This window comes from Dermochelys coriacea, chromosome 7 (assembly GCF_009764565.3).
Source record: "Dermochelys coriacea isolate rDerCor1 chromosome 7, rDerCor1.pri.v4, whole genome shotgun sequence".
NCBI classification, from domain to species: Eukaryota; Metazoa; Chordata; order Testudines; family Dermochelyidae; genus Dermochelys; species Dermochelys coriacea.
In genome coordinates this window covers 52361542-52383269 of record NC_050074.1, presented here as the reverse complement: position 1 = coordinate 52383269, position 21728 = coordinate 52361542, and the positions used below count along the sequence as shown (strand labels likewise).

At 45.7% G+C, this 21728-nt stretch overlaps 1 protein-coding gene across 7 annotated transcripts in view; it reads right to left on the bottom strand.

Annotated features, from left to right (window-relative positions):
* The window catches only part of FANCD2 (FA complementation group D2), a 188564-nt gene that overhangs the window by 30590 nt on the left and 136246 nt on the right, over positions 1-21728 (bottom strand). For all 7 annotated transcript variants that reach the window (XM_038409532.2, XM_043518412.1, XM_038409533.2 and 4 more), the window contains one exon: positions 1335-1428. In XM_038409532.2, the coding sequence (XP_038265460.1) occupies positions 1335-1428 (94 nt within the window). The remainder of the gene's footprint in view (positions 1-1334; positions 1429-21728) is intronic.

The window sequence follows — 21728 nt, the reverse complement described above, 5'->3', positions numbered from 1 at the left end:
AGCTCCGCCAGTGCCCAGGCCCATAAAATCACTGGGAATTAATCATGTACAATCCACCTACTTGATCCCAACATATGCTCCCTATTCAAAAATTCCTTCTTACTCCTAAGTGGGTGCAGGACCTACCTATTCCACTTAATTTTACTAAGTTTAGTCCTGTTTTCTGGCAATGCATTTTTTCAAAGATTCCAAGGCCATAAGGGACACTGTGATTATCCAGTCTGATCTCCTGTATGACACAGGCCAGAGAACTGCCCCAAAATAATTCCTAGAGCAGATATTTCAGAAAAACAGTCAATCTAGATTTAAAAATTATTATATAAATTCCATAGTTAATTACTCTCACTCTTAAAAATTTATGCCTTATTTCAAGTCTGAATTTGTCTAGTTTCAACTTCCAGCCATTGGACTGTGTTATACCTTTTTCTGACTGATTGAAGAGCCCATTATTAAATATTTGTTTACCATGTACATACTTATGGATTGTAATGCAGTCACCCCTTAGCCTTCTCTTTGTTACGCTAAATATATTGAGCTCCTTGAGTCTATCACTATAAGGCAGGTTTTCTAATCCTTTAATCATTCTCGTCACTCTTCTCTGAACCAAGTTGCAATGGGGGAGGTTTAGATTGGATATTAGGAAAAACTTTTTCACTAAGAGGGTGGTGAAACACTGGAATGCGTTACCTAGGGAGGTGGTAGAATCTCCTTCCTTAGAGGTTTTTAAGGTCAGGCTTGACAAAGCCCTGGCTAGGATGATTTAACTGGGACTTGGTCCTGCTTTGAGCAGGGGGTTGGACTAGATGACCTTCTGGGGTCCCTTCCAACCCTGATATTCTATGATTCTATGATTCTAACCCTCTCTAATTTATCAACAACATTATTGAACTGTGCGTACCAGAACAGGATGCATTATTCCAGCAATGGTTTGCACCAATACCAAAGAGAAAGGTAAAATAACCTCTCTACTCCTACTCACGATTCCCCTATTTCTGCATCCTAGGATCACGTTAGCTCACAGTGGACCTCATGTTCAACTGATTATCCCTAAATCCTTTTCAGAGTCACTGCTTCCCAGTATATAGACCCCCACCCTGTAAGTATGGTGTACATTCTTTGTTGCTGGGTTAATGGGGAATTTGGCCAGGGTACCAGCTAGCTATTAGACAGTTTGGTAGACTGCCATACTTAAAAGGTTATTTTGTGTGTCTGTGTTTTGGCTACCTGCCAGGACATCATTGTTAAGATGCTACTACTGTAGCATTTTCCTGCAGTTTCCTGGCTTGTGTTTTGTAAATCCCTGCTGGAGATCTCAGATGTATTTGCTGGCCTACCTCACTTGAGTCCGATGGTTTCACCACAGGAATGCTTCTCACTGAATTCTCCAGCTGAGCCATCATCACTTGAAAGAAAACCGGAAATGTCTGCCTGGAGAGAAAAAAGCCAAGAGCCTGTTAAAGACTTATGGGTAGCTGTTTGTGCATCTGGTTGGGGTGCTTGTTAGGGGCTTATTCCTTCACCCGCTCACTTCCCTGGTCCTTCTCGCATGAACAGAGAGCAACAATACCAAAATCCAAAGGTGCAAACAATTCGATGTTTATTGGGATGAACTTCCAGCACGCAATGATTCCAATTTCCTTCCTTAGTGTCCCCCTTCCCAGCTGTGACACTACAGAGCCTTACACCTATGTCCCTGTTCCCATTCCCCCCTTTAGCAAAACATGATTCCAATTTCCTCCCCCTTAGCAAAACATGATTCCAATTCCCCCACCCCCATTCCCCCGCTTTCTTCCTGATTGACTGCAGACTATATAGTAAAACTTGAGTTCTGCTTAGCTATACCTTAACCAATCATTTTACTGAAATTTAACTAACTAATCCTAACATATTGTAACATGATTATTTAACAAATTATATCCCAGAACCTTAATTAGTTTACACCCAGCAAAATTAATTATACAGCAGACAGAAATAATCACAGAACCAGACAGAGATTATACAGACAAACAATAGGGAAATGGTGACTACTGTGATAAAACAACACAGAAATGAGGATTTCACATCCCAGCTATTGATAAGTGAGTTCTTGCCAGACAGGAAGCTATCAAACTAAGTTTCCTTTTACATCTTCTAGGCACTCCCCTTTCTCTGGAGGTGATAGGCATTATCAGGACAGGATTGTATTCCTATCAGCCCAATAGCACCTTATTTCAATGTGACTAGTTTGGCATGTAAGGATGTGACCATTCGCTTCCTAGCTTACGGCTGCCTCTGCTGCTTAGCGAAAGGCCTCAGCCTAAGAACAGGGCCTCAGACTGTCACAGTAAGAGAAGGCCCTTACACCGGCAGACAGTGATTTTGATTCTTTCTTCTACACCTCTTTAACTAGCTAAGTAATAAGAATACCCCTAAATTCTTAGAGTATAGGCCTTTACAGTCAGGCCTGAATATCTATATCCTAACAGTGCTTATCCCCTGAGTAGTCTGAAAACTCAAGAGGCCAGCGGGGTTGGACAAACCATTTGTCATGCAACAGCAGTGGAGTAGTCACTTAGGTGCACTGAACCAGTGCAACTCATCCAGAGGAGGTCTGAGTGCTGAGTACTGAGTTCTTAACAACTGTACCCAACTGAAAGTTGGCCGTATTTATAACCTGGTTAGCATCTAAACAACTAGATAAGGTGGGAGCAAGGCTTGGCATAAGACCCACCAGGACAAATATCTACATTCAATGACAAAATACATTAATGCGGCTGCTTGGTACGATGTCATCCCCTTGCAGAATGGTGAGCTGAGGAAAAAAGACAGTTACCTTTTCGTAACTGGTGTTCTTCAAGATGTGTTGCTCATGTCCATTCCACAATAGGTGTTCGTGCTTGCCACGTGCACCAGTGCCGGAAGTTTTCCCCCTAGCAGTACCTGTAGAGGAGCAGCCCTAGCGACCCCTGGAATGGCGCCACCATGGCGTGGTACAAGGGGTGCTGCATGCTCCACCCACGTGCAATTCCTTCTTGCCAGACAACTCCGACAATGGGGAAGGAGGGCGGGATGTGGAATGGACATGAGCAACACATCTTGAAGAACACCAGTTACGGAAAAGATAACTGTCTTTTCTTCTTCGAGTGATTGCTCATGTGCATTCCACAATAGGTTATTCCAAGATATATCTGTTGGAGGTGGGTAGGAGTTCACAGACACTCGGGACGGAGCACTGCCCTGCCGAACCCAGCGTCCTCCCTCATCTGGGAGACGATTGCATAATTTGAGGTGAACGTGTGGACTGATGACCAAGTAGCAGCCCTACAAATATCCTGAATAGAGATGTGAGCCAGAAAGGCGGCCGACGAGGCTTGTGCCCTTGTCGAGTGCGGTCTCACAGTCGGTGGTAGGGGAACTCCCATGAGGTCATAACAAGTACAGATTCATGAAGTGTCCAGCTGGAGAGACGCTGAGTGGAGATTGGCCAAACCTTCATACATTCGGCTGTGGAGATGAACAGCTGTGAAGACTCCCCGAACGGTTTTGTTCATTCCAGGTAAAAAGCCAGGACCCATCTCACATCTAGCATGTGGAGAAGGCACTCCTCACTAGTAGCATGGGGCTTGGGATAGAGCACCGGAAGGAAAATGTCCTGGCTCATATGATAGGCGGAGACCAACTTAGGGAGGAACGAAGGGTATGGGCGGAGCTGGACCTTATCTTTATGAAATACCGTGTATGGGGGTTTGGAGGTCAGGGCCTGGAGCACCGAGAACCTCCTAGAAGATGAGATTGCCACAAGAAAGGCTACTTTCCAGGAAAGGTGGGATCAGGAGCATATAGCAAGTGGCTTAAATGGAGGCCTTGTCAGCCTAGCCAGAACCAAATTCAGGTCCCACTGTGGGACTGGGGATCTAATGTAAGGAAAGAGGTGATCCAAGCCCTTAAGGAATCGGCCGGTCATGGCGTGAGAAAATACTGTGTGGCCCTGGACTGGCGGGTGGAAGGCCAATATGGCTGCCAGATGCACTTTGATGAATGAGGGCACTAGGCCTTGGCCTCTGAGATGAAGGAGGTAATCCAGTATACGCTGGAGCGAGCAGTCACTGGAGAAACGTCGCGATCAGCGGCCCACTGGGAGAATCCTGACCATTTTGCCAGGTAGGCCTGAGGTATGGAGGGCCTCCTGCATTCCAGGAGGACTCACTGGAGACCCTCCTCGTGGCCTAGCCATTGAGCAACCATGTTGTGAGGTGGAGGCAACCTTGGTCCTGAGAGGGCGGGTTGGCAGTGGCCACGGGGGGGAAGGGAGGAGCAATGGACAGGCTCGTAAGAATCCCATACCAGTGCTGCCTGGGCTATGCCAGGGCGATCATGAGGACGTGAGCCCTGTCTGTCTTTATTTTTTCCAGGACCTTGCTGATCAGCGGAATTGGGGAAAAAACATACAGAAGCTGACCCGACTAGGACAGAAGGAAGCCACTGGAAACTGCGCCCTTTCCCAGGCCCCTCCTGGAGCAGAACCAAGGGCACCAGCACTTGTCTGGTTGCAAAGAGGTCCACTTGGGGAGTGTCCCACATTTGGAAGATCATGTGCGCCAACTCCAGGTGCAACGACCATTCATGTTGGGAGGAGAAGTCCCGACTCAGGCGATCTGCTCAAGAGTTCTGGATGCCCTGTAAGTGGTGGGCTTCCAAGTTGATATTGTGGGCTATGCAGAAGTCCCACTGCCGGAGGGCTTCCTGGCAGAGGGCTGAGAAGCGGGCCCCACCTTGCCTGTTGATATAGAACCTCGAGGTCATGTTGTCCGTGAGAACTCTGACTACCTTGCCCGTAAGTCACAAGCGAAAGGTTACGCAGGCCAGATGGACCGCCCTGAGTTCTTTGTCGTTTATATGTAGGGCTAGTTCCTGCGTGTACCACAGGCCTTGGGTCTAGAGATTTCCCACATGGGCTCCCCACCCCAAGTTCAATGCATCGGACACCAATTCTATAGTTGGGGGACAGCTCCTGAATGGGAACCCTTCGAGCATGTTCTGCGGGGTGGACCACAGGGGGAGGCTAGTACAGTCTTGGGCACAGTGAGGACTTTGTCCATACACTTTGTGAACACTCTGAGTGCCGTCAACAGACCAAATGGGAGGACGGTAAACTGCTAGTGTTCCTGTCCTACCGTGAAGTGACCGCTATCCCGGGATGAGGACGAGTAATGGCATCGTGAGTGGTGCCGGGCTTGAGACCTTGAGTCCGGTGTAGAGGAGCAGGAGTACTGTCTGTAACGGCTGCTCCATGAACAGCTCTGCCGGGCTGATCCGCGACAGCCGGTTGCTGGCGATCTACGCCTGGGGCTGTGGGAGCAGTGCCCTGTTGGGGACCTCAACCGGGACGAAGAGCATGAGCGGCATTGACATCGATACCGTGAGGGGCTACGATGGCTTCTTGGAGTCAGCAACCTCTGGTGCCATCAGTCCCAGTCCCAGCGGTCCATGCTCTGACCTCGAGGACTGCTCTCTCTCGATGCAGAGCGGTGCCACAAATCCCTTCTACTCAGCACCCAGTCAGAAAATCTAGTGGGGTCGACGGGGACTGGTGCGGGCTGTGAGCAGGGTCGTCACTCTGCGGAGAACAGTGTCAAGAACCTTCCCTCGACTGTGAGAAGTGCCGCCGGGGTGGTGACTGTGGCAGTCCGAGCGCTGGCTTGCCTCTGGAACTGGGAGCCGCTGGGGTCCGTGCAGTCAGTACCGGGAGAGACATTATGTATCGAGCCGCCTGCAAGGCCTCCGGCATGGAGGGCACCCATATGTGGCCACTGGAGTCCATCAAGGGCGTCTCGGAGTGGGCTGGGCTACTCCACTCTACTTGAGTCGGAAGCCGCAAGGTCGAGGGGAATAGAGAGTTGCCCAACGCTGGTCTAGTCTCACCCCCCAGCCTTGCCCTGGTTCCTTGATGTAGAAGATCTCTTCTTCATCTTCTTAGAGCGTCCCATGGATGGGGAGCAGTGCTGGCTGGTGGAAGGCACCGATGGGTTGCCGCGCACTGATGCTGCAGTGCTTGGTGCCAACTCGGAATGGCGTAGCGGTGTCGGGGTCCGGGCCGACTCCATCAATATGGCTTGGAGCCGTATGTCCCACTCCTTCTTAGTCCGAGGCTTAAATGATCTGCAAATTTTGCAGTGGTTGCTGAGGTGGGTTTCCCCAAGACAGCATAAGTAGCTAGTGTGAGGATCACTCATGGGCATAGGCCATTTACAAGTGTCGCATGACTTAAAGCCCATGGCGCGGGGCATGCCCCAACCCGACCCGGGCGCACTTCTCTAATTTTTTTTTATTTATTTTTTTTGAACTACAGGTACTATCTATCTATGAACTAAATGACAATCCAAACAGGGAAAGCTACCGCAGAGAGCTGGAGCATAGCAGTTCCGAAGCACCTTCACTGGCGGCAAGAAGGAACTGAGATCGGGTAGAGAGCGCAGCGCCCTTTCTACTGTGCCATGGTGGTGCCACTCCAAGGGTTGCTAGGGGAAAAAATTCCAGCACCAGTGCATGTGGCGAGCAAGCACACTTATTGTGGAATGCACTCAAAGAAGAACTTAAACTTCTGAAAATCAGGAAATGCAGAGCTAAAGTTGTCCGTGCAACCTTAACTCTGCCCTTGTTCAGCAGTGTGCCAATATGCCTCATTAATTCTGATTTTCAATAAGAACACTGAAAAAGCTCCAGAAGACTGGAAGAAAGCTAATATTGTGCCAATGTTTGAAAAGGTCAGTGGGATGCCTGAGGCCAGTCAGTGTCACACTGATCCCAGGCACAATAATGGAGCAGCTTGTATGGGATTTGATTAATAAAGAATTAAAGGAGGGTAATATAATTAATGCTATTCAGCATGGGTTTATGGAAAATAGATCCTGTCAAACTAATTTGAAATCTTTTTTGGTAATTATAAGTTTGTTTGATAAAGGTAATAGTGTTGATGTAATATTCTTAGACTTCGGTAAGGCACTGAGTTGGTACCGTATGATATTTTGACTAAAAACCTAGAAATATATAAAATTAACATGGCACATATTAAATGGATTAAAAGCTGGCTAACTGATGTATCTCAAAATCTAATTGTAAGTGGAGAATAATCACCAAACAGGTGTTTTTCTAGCGGGGTCCCGCAGGGATTGGTTCTTGGCCCTTCTCTATTTAACATTTTTATTTAAAACTTGGAAGAAAATATAAAACCATTATTGTCATTTGCAGATGACACAAAAATTGGGAGAGTGGTAAATAATGAAGAGTACAGGCCACTGACAGAGTGATCTGGATCACTTGGTAAACTGGGCACAAGAAAACAATATGTATTTTAATATAGCAAAATGTAAATGTATACATCTAGGAATAAAGAATGTAGGTTGTACTTACAGAACGGGAAACTCTGCCCTGGGAAGCAGTGGCTCTGAAAAAGATTTGGGGGTCATGGTGGATAATCAGCTGAGCATGAGCTCCCAGTGTGATGCTATGGCCAAAAGGTTATTTGACACTGGTACTGCCGCAGATGGAATAATGTATTAAGTTCTGTTGCCCTCCATTCAATCAGGATGTTGATAAATTGGGAGGGTTCTGAGAAGAGCCACAGGAAGCATTAAAGGATTAGAAAACACAGTTATAGTGAGAGACTCAAGGAGATCAATCTATTTAGCTTAATAAAGAGAAGGTTAATGGGTGACTTCACAATTTTTAAATCTAAATCGGCTGTTTTTCTAGAAGATCTGCTCTAGGAATTATTTTGGGAAGTTCTCTTGCCTGTGTTATACAGGAGGTCAGACTAGATGATCACCATGATACCATCTGGCCTTGGAATCTATGAACACACATACCTTTACTCTTCCAAGCCCACAGTTCACCTCTTTTTACAACCCATTCACTCTCACCCACAGGATTCCATCTTACACTATTAAAGGACAAAAAAGCATAGACTCGTATTTAACGTAGTCCCCAGAAAGAATGTAATATGTACAGATTTAAGAACCACTTCACAACTTCTTAAAATTCCCTTACATTTGCTCACAAGATACCATCTCTACCTACACCATCACTAAACTATCATTAAACTTTTGGAATCCTGCCATATTCCACCCTACTGCTGACAGTACCTATTCTAGTGAAAGCCTCATACCCAGCTACGGACATAGTGTACACAAATTCTCCATAGAAATGAGGCATGCCACATGCACCTTTTCCCTTTCCTCACAAACATTAAAGGGTGAAAAACATACATCTGATCATATCACGACAGCTCCATCACACAGATTTCCCAAACACACCTCTACCAAGCAGAGCTAACTACTGCCTCCACAATTCAGAAGGACAAGGTGGGTGAGGTAATATCTTTTATTGGACCAACTTCTGTGGAATAAAATGTATTACCTTACTCACCTTGTCTCTCTAACATCCTGGGATCAACACTGATACAAAAACACTGCATCTACCATTAAGGACAGCTACACTTGACACTGACCAGACTCACTTTACCTGGAGTACATGCAGATAATAAATGCATAGACTGCTCAGGTACCTCAGTTTATTACTGACAATAGCCTTTCTAATGAAACCCCTCTGCCCTGCTAATTATATCATGTACACAATTCTATAATGAAATGCTGCATAGTAGTACTCCTGGGGGAATTCTGCAATAAAAAATAAAAAATTCTGTGCACTTTTTAAAATTTTGCAAATTTCTGCATATTTTATTTGTCAAAATAACATAATATAATCACACCAGTTTCAATTATTTTTGGTCATTTATTTCAAAATACCTGTCAGCACGTATGTCTGTAACAATACATGCAACAAAAAAGATTCAGGAAATGTTTTTTGACAAATAGATTCCTTAGTAGGCATCTTAATACTGAACTCTGAGTAATAAGTTATTTAAACTACAATACAGAACCATATTTCCTGTATCCTTCAGAAACAGTGCAAAGGCTTGGGGGTGTCAGGGGTAACGGAGGAGCCAAGGGAGAGGGAAGTAAATTGCTGGAAAGGAGCCTGGGTGTGAACTTGGAGGGTTGTTGGGTATGGGTGGGAAAAGTATGGAATGGGTTTTTTTGGGGTGCAGGGAGGAATTGTTAGGGAGTTTCCCCCATGCAGACCCTGGCTGACCCTTCTGTATTGTAGTCACTCCCATTCAGTCAGCAGATCTGCCCTTGTCACTATGTGTTCCAGCACTCCCTTGTGTCCTTGCACCCCATCCATGTGTCCCTCCTCCCCCACTCAGACACCCACTCCTCCCATCCCCATGTGGCCCTGCACCCCCTCTCCCTGTCCCTATGTGGCTCTGTATCCCCTCCCCCATCCCCATGTGTCTCTGTGCCCCCACTCAGCCACTCTCTGTCCCTATGTAGCTCTTCACCCCCTCCCCAATCACCATGTGGCCCTGCACCTCCCTCCCCTCTGTGACCCTGTGCCTCCATTCCCATTCAGTCCCTGCCCCACTCTGTTCTCCCCCATTAGCCCTTATGAGCCCTGTCTGACCACTCAGCAACCCCATGCTGTCTGTCTCCCATAGACCCCGTCTACTGACTTGGCCTGACAGGTGCTGCGAAGAAGGCACTGCAGGCTCTTTCTCTTCCCTAGCTGGCAGAGAACTGCTGCTGTGTTCTATCGCCGCAGCGCCCTCTGTTGGGCAAAAGGCTGCAGAAGCTATTTTCTGCTGGGAGCTGCTGCTGTTCTTGTGGCACAGCACCCTCTGATGGGCAAAAGGCGGAACTGCAGCAACATTTCAGCAGAAGCTTTTTGCTGTGCAACAAATTTAAAATATACGTGGCTCATTAATTGTGCATGCATGCAGTAGTGCAGAATTCCCCCAGGAGTAAAAGTAGTTACTGAAGACACACATGCAGCTCTTCTCTTTGCTCATATGCAGTGGACACAAAACACAGAATATCAGGGTTGGAAGGGACCTCAGGAGATCCTCTAATCCAACCCCCTGCTCAAAGCAGGACCAATCCTCAATTTTTGCCCCGATCTCTAAATGGCTCCCTCAAGGATTGAACTCACAACGCCTGGGTTTAGCAGGTCAATGCTCAAACCACTGAGCTTACCCTCCCACCGCCTCAAGTAATCCACACATCCTCATAGCACAAACAAACCTTTACCAAGCAGTGCCAACTACTGCCTCACTATTTACTGTAGGTACATCTAACAGACTGAACCTGGAACGTATAAAAAGAATTACCATTGACTACTGCCACCACCAGGAGTACAGAGGGAAGGTGGCATGACCAACCTTTCCCCCTCTGCTTTTTGGTCCTTTAACACTGTTAGATGAATCTTGTTGGCTGTAAAAGGAGGTGAAATGGGGGGTTGGCAGAGTAAACTCTGCATTTCCTGGTTTTCACAAGTTTGAGTTTTGCTTGGGTCAATGTTCTGCAGGGAGACAACATGCCACTAAGCAATTTTAACTTTGTATTAACATAGTTATTTTTCCATTGAATTTCCTAGTTTTTTAAACAGGAAATTTTTTAAATAGGGAGGAGTTAGCAGTCATTTAGGCAGTTGTACATAGCATGTTCCATAATTTGCATACTGAGCCAAATCAGCCTGTAGTCAGTAACCCCATGCCATAGTGTACGCCTTACTCTCTTGCGAACTTACCCAGCCTCATGATCCAGGAATCATGCAGAATACACACACTGGCAACCCCATGGCAAACTATTGCACCACATGTCTTTGGAACAGCACATCACTCTGCCCAAAGATCAGGAAGTAGTCATCTGCCTGCTCACTCTTTCCCTCCTGACTCCTCAAGGCTAATAAAATACAGATTTTCTCACATAACCAATCCATGGCTTGCCTACTACCCATCCTCATTGCGCAACCCCTCTCCCACCATCCCCCGTCTCCCCCAAAAAGTCCTCTGTCTTCAGCTCTTTCCCATCCATATAACAAAAATTTTGGTAAGACCTGTGGCTGACCATTCTGCTGTGTTCACAGTAAATCTCCCTATGTAATAAAAACATGTTATATTATCACAGAGACAACTTGTGACAAACAATATGTTTATTGCACAGGCATACAAAGGTTCAGACTAGCAATGTCAGTGGTGGAGTGTTCACCAGGGCAATGGCATCAACACATTCCCCCATGCCACCCAGGCAACCATACAGTGGCTGCAGAGAAACCGTCTTGCAGTTTTTTTCTTTATTGGTGCAAGCTAGGGCTGTTGATTAATCGCAATTAACTAAAAAAAATTGTGATTAAAAATTAATCACAATTAATCGCACTATTAAACAATTGAATACCAATTGAAATTTATTAAATATTTTGCATGTTTTTCTACATTTTCAAATATATCGATTTCTATTACAACACAAAATACAAAGTGTACGGTGCTCACTTTATATTATTATTTTGATTACAAATATTTGCACTGTAAAAATGATAAAAGAAATAGTATTTTTCAGTTCACCTCAGACAAGTACTGTAGTGCAATCTTTTTATTGAGAAAGTGCAATTTACAAATGTAGTCTTTTTTGTTACACAACTGCTCTCAAAAACAAAACAACGTAAAACTTTAGAGGCTACAAGTCCACTCAGTCCTACTTCTTGTTCAGCCAATCGCTAAGACAAACAAGTTTGTTTACATTAATGGAAGATACTGTTGCCTGCTTCTTATTTACAATGCCATCTGAAAGTGAGAACAGGAGTTCACATGGCACTTTTGTAGCTGGCATTGCAAGGTATTTATGTGCCAGAAATGCTAAACTTTTGTATGCCTCTTGTCAAGGCTAATTCCCCACTCTGGCACTTCGAGTGCAGAAGGTGGGGCCCTGCAAGGATTCTAAAAATTAATACTGGCCACTCCAGGCTTGTATTAAACTCCCAAGGTTACAGCTTTTCTCTGACCTTGGATTGGTAGATGCTGCCACTACCCAAGTGCAGAACCCCTTTGAGAGCCCAGGAAGGCCCACTGAGGAATTCCTTCCTGTGGGGTACCCTCAAGCCCTTTCATCCCCCTACCCCCCAGTGAAGAGCTGAGAAAGGGTGAAAAAAAAGGAAATTATCTGTTGCCACCAGCTAATTAAATAACGTGTACAAACCTCTTAAGACACAAAAATCCAATTCTATTCTTATAAAAGATAAATTTTATTAATAAAAAAAGAAAATATATTCGGGAACTCAGGCTATTGCTAGATTTTAAAAGAGCAACTACAAGAATTAAGCACCAAGAATAACTTTCTTGAGGTCCGGCTTAAAGGTTGCAAGCAAAAAACAAGAACAAAAACAAAAACAAAACAAAAAACAAAAAACCACCTAGGGTTAGCACAGAGGAATCCACAAGCCATAACAAAATAAAATAGATAAACCTAATCGTGTCTTCCTAGACGTTTCCTGATCTACTTACATATCAGGGATTTTAAATGAGTAGTTTCTAGGCATGATACCGATGATTTTTCCATACCTGGCCTAAGCTTGTTACAGCATAGCTGTTGCCCTGTCTGCCTCTCCCCAGGAGAACGACAGACAGACAAAAGGGGAGTCTTTTTTTCAATTTTAAAAAGTTCTAGCCTTCCCATTGGATCTTTTGGCCAGGTGTCCACTCCCTTCCTTTTACCTAAGCACAGCAGTGAGACTTTTTAACCCTTTACAGGTAGAGCAATTAGAGAAGAGCTACTATGAGGGATTTTATAGCTACTGGCTGGCTGGGTGTCCATAAAAGGGAACTACCCCCCACCTTCATTTATCACACCCCTTTCATGCTTTGGCCATGCTTCCATGCTGATGATGCTAGTTAAAAAAATAATGCATCAATTAAATTTGTGACTGTACTCCTTGGAGGGAGAATTGTATGTCTCCTGCTCTGTTTTACCCGCATTCTGCATATATTTCTTGTTATAGCAGACTCAGACGATGACCCAGCACGTTTGTTTTTAGAACACTTTCACAGCACATTTGACAAAACGCAAAGAAGGTACCAATGTAAGATTTCTAAAGATAGCTATGGCACCTGACCCAAGGTTTAAGAATCCAAAGTGCCTTCCAAAATCTGAGAGGGATGAGCTGTGGAGCATGATTTCAGAAGTCTTAAAAGAGCAACACTCCAATGTGGAAACTACAAAACCCGAACCACCAAAAAAGAAAATCAACCTTCTGCTGGTGGCTTCAGACTCAGATGATTAAAATGAACATGCATTGGTCCGCTCTGCTTTTAATCATTATTGAGCAGAACCTGTCATCAGCATGTCCCCTGAAATGATGGTTGAAGATGAAGGGACATATGAATCATTAGTGTATCTGGCTCATAAGTATCTTGTGACCCCATCTACAACAGTACCATGTGAATGCCTGTTCTCACTTTCAGGTAACATTGTACACAAGAAGCGGGCAAATTGTGTACAAAAACTTGTTTGTACGAGCAATTGGCTGAAGTAGGACTGAGTGGACTTGTAGGCTCTAAAGTTTTACATTGTTTTATTTTTGAATGCAGTTTTTTTTTTAAACAAACATTTGTAAGTTCAACTTTCATGATAAAGAGATTGCACTACAGTACTGTATGAGGTGAATTGAAAAATACTATTTCTTTTGGTTTTTACAGTGCAAATATTTGTAATAAAAATAAATATAAAGGGAGCACTGTACACTTTGTATTCTATGTTGTAACTGATTTCAGAGTAACAGCCGTGTTAGTCTGTATCCGCAAAAAGAAAAGGAGGACTTGTGGCACCTTAGAGACTAAAATTTATTTGAGCATAAGCTTTCGTGAGCTACAGCTCACTTCATCGGAAAGTCCTCCTTTTCTTTTTGTGTTGTAACTGAAATCAATATACTCGAAAATGTAGAAAACATCAAAAATATTTAAGTAAATGGTATTCTATTATTGTTTAACAGCGCAATTAATCATGTGATTAATTGCAATTAATTTATTTAATCATGCAATTAATCACAATGAATTTTTTAATCGCTTGACAGCCTTAGTGCAAGCACATTGTAATCCTTCCAGATTGCACATCTACGCAAGGGAAGAAGTGAACATGTTCTTAAATGCCATTCACAATTCGGGTCCCCCATGCACTACCGTGGGTAAACACCAACAGACTCATACCATTTTGACTCACATCATAGCAATAGTTTGATCTCTAGCTCTGTGGGGGGAAAAACAGCCTAGGAACTTTTTGAAAAACAGTTTGTTTTTTTTTCAGGCTAAGAACTCCAGGAACCCCAGGCTCAGATTACACTAAATGTGGGTCACTGTCGTGAGGAGGCGTGGCCTCCCTCCTTGACGGATGGGTAGAGAGCCGCAACCGCCTTACACATGGTGGAGAATCAGGGATCATCCACACCCTGAAACAGAGGGAGGGGACTGCCCTTGTGCCTAGACAACAACCCGCCCAAGTGCCGCTACGGCGCTCGAGCAATTGATGAAATGGTGGGCCAAAACCCAACAGCAACAGCAGACCGCCCAACTCCAGCAACAGCAGCAACTACTTCAGCAGCTGGGGGCCCAGCAGCAACAGCTGCTCTGGGAGTTGGGGGCCCAGCAGCAGGACCAACAAAAGCAATGTTTTCAACAACTGGCTGCCCTGCCAACCCACTCCCCCGGCCCTGGAGGAGCAGCAGCCCCTGCGGCCCCCATGCTACCACTACACCTCACGAAAATGAGTCCAGCAGATGACCCTGACACATTTTTTTATTAGTTTTGAGAGTTGCCTTGACAGCTGGGTGGGCCCTGGAACAATGGGACAGGCTCTTGGTCCCATATCTGACAGGGGCCACCCAGGCTGTCTATCAAGGCCTTTCTAATGAGGAGACCCGTGACTATAGAGCAGTCAGGATGGCTGTCTTGGACGCTCTGGACATCACCTCCCTGAAAACCTTCAGCATAGGTTTTGGGGAAAAACATATCTGCCGGGTGCACAACTTGGCATCGTGGCCCGGAGTTTAAGGATGTCTGCTGGCGATGGCTCCAACAGGAGCGGCACACAGCCACCAAACTCGCCAAGCAGGTGGTGGTTGAACAATTCATACATATCCTCCCACCCTGAGGGAGGGCATGGGTCCTGTGGCACCAGCTCACCACCCTGAAGGTGGCCATCAGCCTCATGGAGGACTTCTTAGCTGCTGAGGCCCTGGCAGCACCAAGACCCATGGCCACAGTGCGGACTCCCTCCTGACCATGGGAAAACCCTCCAGGCCTCCGACTGCAACCCACCCAGCACTGGGCCACGAAGAAGGCCCCCATCATGACGGCTTATCTGGTTCTACCCCAAAGCCCCACGGTACACCTACCAACTGTGATGGGGAATGAAGGACCCCACCGAGATAACCCCCTGAGCACCCTCGGAACCCCAAGGTCTGAAGAGATGAGACCTTGTGCGGTAATTACATCTTTGAGATGTAAGTCCTTGTGGGTGCTCCACTTCAGGTGATTGCATGCCCCTGTGCCTCTAGTCAGAGAATTTCAACAGCTGTACCTGGCTGGGCAGCACATGCACTCTTCCAGTCTTGTACCTGCAGCAGTGATTAACTAGCACTGTGTGCCCCACAGTTCCTTCTCTACTGCAAAGGACTAAATTAGAACTCCGAAGTAGAGGGGAGGAGGGTGGGTAGTGGAGCACCTACAGGAACTCCCATCTTGAAGAAGCTCAGTTACTGCACAAGGTGAGTAACCTCTCTTCTTTGAGTGGAGTCCCTGTGGATTTTAGGTGACTGTAGAGCAGTGCCCCTCAGGGGAAGGAGGGGCTTCAGAGTTAGATCTGATTGGACAATAAGACTGTGTTCCAGTTTAGTGTCAGAGGCTGAGTCCTGGTCAATGACCTAGTGTTGTATGAACGTGTGAGAGGATGCCCAAGTGGCTGCTTTACAAATGTTGGTGATAGGCACGTCTTTCAAAAAGGCTACTGATATGGCTATGGATCTTGTGGAGTGTGTTCTGATCTGAGATGGAGGTTGCAGTTCAGGTTGGCGGTAGCAAAGCTGGATGCAGACAGAAATCCATTTGGAAAGTCTCTGCTTAGATATGGGTTTGCTTTTGGACCATTCCATCATGGAGAGAAAGAATTTAGGAGTCTTTCTGAACACTTTAGTCCATTCTAGATAAAAGGCGAGTGCCCTTCTGATGTCCAGGGTGTGGAATGCTGCCTCTTATTTGTTCTTGTGAGGTTTAGGAAAGAAGATGAGAAGATGAATGGGTGATTAATGTGGAATGAAGAAGGGATTTTAGGTAGAAACTTTGGGTGCGGCCTTAGAGTGACCTCATTCTTGAGATATATCGTATATGTTTCAGAGTAGCAGCAGTGTTAGTCTGTATTCGCAAAAAGAAAAGGAGTACTTGTGGCACCTTAGAGACGAACAAATTTATTAGAGCATAAGCTTTCGTGAGCTACAGCTCACTTCATCGGATGCATTTGGTGGAAAAAACAGAGGAGAGATTTATATACACACACACAGAGAACATGAAACAATGGGTTTATCATACACACTGTAAGGAGAGTGATCACTTAAGATAAGCCATCACCAACAGCAGGGGGGGGAAGGAGGAAAACCTTTCATGGTGACAAGCAGGTAGGCTAATTCCAGCAGTTAACAAGAATATCAGAGGAACAGTGGGGGGTGGGGTGGGAGGGAGAAATACCATGGGGAAATAGTTTTACTTTGTGTAATGACTCATCCATTCCCAGTCTCTATTCAAGCCTAAGTTAATTGTATCCAGTTTGCAAATTAATTCCAATTCAGCAGTCTCTCGTTGGAGTCTGTTTTTGAAGCTTTTTTGTTGAAGTATAGCCACTCTTAGGTCTGTGATCGAGTGACCAGAGAGATTGAAGTGTTCTCCAACTGGTTTTTGAATGTTATAATTCTTGACGTCTGATTTGTGTCCATTCATTCTTTTACGTAGAGACTGTCCAGTTTGGCCAATGTACATGGCAGAGGGGCATTGCTGGCACATGATGGCATATATCACATTGGTAGATGCACAGGTGAACGAGCCTCTGATGGTGTGGCTGATGTGATTAGGCCCTATGATGGTATCCCCTGAATAGATATGTGGACAGAGTTGGCAACGGGCTTTGTTGCAAGGATAGGTTCCTGGGTTAGTGCTTCTGTTGTGTGGTGTGTGGTTGCTGGTGAGTATTTGCTTCAGATTGGGGGGCTGTCTGTAAGCAAGGACTGGTCTGTCTCCCAAGATCTGAGAGAGCGATGGCTCGTCCTTCAGGATAGGTTGTAGATCCTTGATGATGCGTTGGAGGGGTTTTAGTTGGGGGCTGAAGGTGATGGCTAGTGGCGTTCTGTTGTTTTCTTTGTTGGGCCTGTCCTGTAGTAGGTGACTTCTGGGTACTCTTCTGGCTCTGTCAATCTGTTTCTTCACTTCAGCAGGTGGGTACTGTAGTTGTAGGAATGCATGATAGAGATCTTGTAGGTGTTTGTCTCTGTCTGAGGGGTTGGAGCAAATGCGGTTATATCGTAGCGCTTGGCTGTAGACAATGGATCGAGTGGTATGATCTGGATGAAAGCTAGAGGCATGTAGGTAGGAATAGCGGTCAGTAGGTTTCCGATATAGGGTGGTGTTTATGTGACCATCGCTTATTAGCACCGTAGTGTCCAGGAAGTGGATCTCTTGTGTGGACTGGTCCAGGCTGAGGTTGATGGTGGGATGGAAATTGTTGAAATCATGGTGGAATTCCTCAAGAGCTTCTTTTCCATGGGTCCAGATGATGAAGATGTCATCAATGTAGCGCAAGTAGAGTAGGGGCATTAGGGAACGAGAGCTGAGGAAGCGTTGTTCTAAGTCAGCCATAAAAATGTTGGCATACTGTGGGGCCATGCGGGTACCCATCGCAGTGCCGCTGATTTGAAGGTATACATTGTCACCAAATGTGAAATAGTTATGGGTCAGGACAAAGTCACAAAGTTCTGCCACCAGGTTAGCCGTGACAGTATCGGGGATACTGTTCCTGACGGCTTGTAGTCCATCTTTGTGTGGAATGTTGGTGTAGAGGGCTTCTACATCCATAGTGGCTAGGATGGTGTTTTTAGGAAGATCACCAATGGACTGTAGTTTCCTCAGGAAATCGGTGGTGTCTCGAAGATAGCTGGGAGTGCTGGTAACGAAGGGCCTGAGGAGGGAGTCTACATAGCCAGACAATCCTGCTGTCAGGGTGCCAATGCCTGAGATGATGGGGCGTCCAGGATTTCCAGGTTTATGGATCTTGGGTAGCAGATAGAATACCCCAGGTCCTGGCTCCAGGGGTGTGTCTGTGCGGATTTGTTCTTGTGCTTTTTCAGGGAGTTTCTTGAGCAAATGCTGTAGTTTCTTTTGGTAACTCTCAGTGGGATCAGAGGGTAATGGCTTGTAGAAAGTGGTGTTGGAGAGCTGCCTAGTAGCCTCTTGTTCATACTCTGACCTATTCATGATGACGACAGCACCTCCTTTGTCAGCCTTTTTGATTATGATGTCAGAGTTGTTTCTGAGGCTGTGGATGGCACTGTGTTCTGCATGGCTGAGGTTATGGGGTAAGCGATGCTGCTTTTCCACAATTTCAGCTCGTGCACGTCGGCGGAAGCAGTCTATGTAGAAATCCAGGCTGCTGTTTCGACCTTCAGGAGGAGTCCACCTAGAATCCTTCTTTTTGTAGTGTTGGCAGGAAGGTCTCTGTGGGTTAATATGTTGGTCAGAGGTGTGTTGGAAATATTCCTTGAGTCTGAGACGTCGAAAATAGGATTCTAGGTCACCACAGAACCCCTCCAACGCATCATCAAGGATCTACAACCTATCCTGAAGGACGAGCCATCGCTCTCTCAGATCTTGGGAGACAGACCAGTCCTTGCTTACAGACAGCCCCCCAATCTGAAGCAAATACTCACCAGCAACCACACACCACACAACAGAACCACTAACCCAGGAACCTATCCTTGCAACAAAGCCCGTTGCCAACTCTGTCCACATATCTATTCAGGGGATACCATCATAGGGCCTAATCACATCAGCCACACCATCAGAGGCTCGTTCACCTGTGCATCTACCAATGTGATATATGCCATCATGTGCCAGCAATGCCCCTCTGCCATGTACATTGGCCAAACTGGACAGTCTCTACGTAAAAGAATGAATGGACACAAATCAGACGTCAAGAATTATAACATTCAAAAACCAGTTGGAGAACACTTCAATCTCTCTGGTCACTCGATCACAGACCTAAGAGTGGCTATCCTTCAACAAAAAAGCTTCAAAAACAGACTCCAACGAGAGACTGCTGAATTGGAATTAATTTGCAAACTGGATACAATTAACTTAGGCTTGAATAGAGACTGGGAATGGATGAGTCATTACACAAAGTAAAACTATTTCCCCATGGTATTTCTCCCTCCCACCCCACCCCCCACTGTTCCTCTGATATTCTTGTTAACTGCTGGAATTAGCCTACCTGCTTGTCACCATGAAAGGTTTTCCTCCTTCCCCCCCCTGCTGTTGGTGATGGCTTATCTTAAGTGATCACTCTCCTTACAGTGTGTATGATAAACCCATTGTTTCATGTTCTCTGTGTGTGTGTATATAAATCTCTCCTCTGTTTTTTTCCACCAAATGCATCCGATGAAGTGAGCTGTAGCTCACGAAAGCTTATGCTCTAATAAATTTGTTAGTCTCTAAGGTGCCACAAGTACTCCTTTTCTTATATCGTATATGGTGAGTGTGCCATAAGGGCCCCGAATTCTCCTACGCACCTTGCAGACGTGATGGCAATGAGAAAAGCAACGTTAATGGACAGATATAGTAGTGAACATGTAGCCAAAGGCTTGAAAGGGGCACTTGTGAGGGATCGAAGCATTAGAGTGAGGTCCCATGGAGGAGCTGGGGGTCTGGGTTCTGGGTAGATATTACGTATGCCCTGTAGGAATCTTTTGGTAATTGGATGTGCAAAGACTGAGACTCCAATCAACTTTGTGTTGGAAGGTCGTGATCACTGCCAGGTGAATTCGTATCTAGCTTATTGAGAGACTTGATTTCTTAAATTGGAGTATGTAATCCAGGACTACTGGCAGGGTAGAGATAATGGCTTCTATTTGTTTGTTTAGACACAAGTGGAATCTCTTCCACTTGTGGAGGTATGTTGAGTGTGTAGTTGACCGCCTGCTGTTTAACAAAATGTCTTTAACTTCCTCAGAACAGATCATCTCCTTGCCTTGGAACCACTGCAAAGCCAAGCTCCCAGGTGGAATGTCTCCAGGTTTGGATGTAAGATCTGGCCTGTGTCCTGTGACAAGAGGTTTGGAAGAAGTGGGAGGACACGAGGTTGGCATGCTGACATCTGTTGTAGACATGGATACCAGGTTTGCCTGGGCCAGGCTGGAGCTATCAGGATGAATTTGGCTTGGCCGTTTCTGATCTTGTGGATAACCCTGGAGAACAACAGGTTCAGGGGAAAGGCATATAGGAGAGGCGCGTCCTATTGGATGAAGAAGGCGTCGACCCTGGATCTTGTTCCCAGGCCTGCTCTGGAACAGAATGTTGGACGTTCACTGTTCCAACTCCTGACAAATAGACCTATTATGGGGAAGCCCCATTGTTGGAATATGTTGTGAATCACTGAGGTGTTTATTTCCCACTCATGGTCAAGGGAGGACTTTCGGCAGTGATGTTCTGAGATCCTGGTAGGTAGGTGGCTGATATAGTAGAAAGAGAGAGCATGGGCCTGGTGTGAGACCTGAATCAAAGTCAGCAAAAGATATGCTATGAGCAACAGTCAGGCACTGTCAAAAGCAGATGCTTGCCTGCAAGCCGGCGTCTGGTATACGAACTTGGCACCAGTTTTGCTAGCATTGCTAAAACACACTGAATATGTAAACACATTCCAGCAGGCCAGCACAAGAACACTCCAACCTAGCACATGATAAAATAGTTTGAAAAAGTGATGAAGAGAGATATTTTGTCTGAAACCTTAGGAGTAAAAGTACAAAGACAGGTAGCTAATAGGAATGTTTTGTCTGAAACATCAGGAGGAAAGTACAAGGGGACAACAAGTACAACAAATATCTCATGAAACGTGTAAGGTGATACGTAAATTCTTTATCTCAGATTATTTGTCTCAGTTTATAAATGTTGGAATACCTCACCTTAACCCTTTGGCCAGCCTAGGGGGGAATGGAAAGTCCCACCATTCACTGAGCTGCATCCCTTGTCACAGGCATATATGTCTTAGTATCCTCGTAGAGTCTGCTGGTGCTATTACCTTGCTTTATTGACAATTAACCTGTTCCGGCACCTTCATACGTTAACAGATCTTGTGGTCATTGGGCAATTCAACTGAGGTCTGCTGTGCCAAGTATCTGCGCAGAGCTGGGACAGCACACAAAGAACACACACGCAGCCAAACATCTAACAGCAGCAGATATGGAGATGTGTTGTATACACTATGTCCACAGCATTATGGTCTCCGTACATAGGGAGTGTGACTTGCTCCTCCTTGTTAGTTTATGTGGTACATGCAGGCCAGATTGTCCATCATGATCTCTTTTGCCTTGTTTTTGATCAGAGGCAGGAAACACGTGTAAGCATTGCGTACTGCTCACAGTTCCAGAACATTTATGTGCAGTGTTGATTCCGAAAAAAACCATCTCCCCTGGATGGTCAGATTCTCTAAATGGGCACCCCACCTCAGTAGGGAGGCGTCTATTGTGATTATCAGTTCGGGGGAGTCTGTAGAAAAGGGTACCTACACACATTGTGCGAGCGGTTCTGCCACTGCAGGGAGTCTTTTGACTTTTGC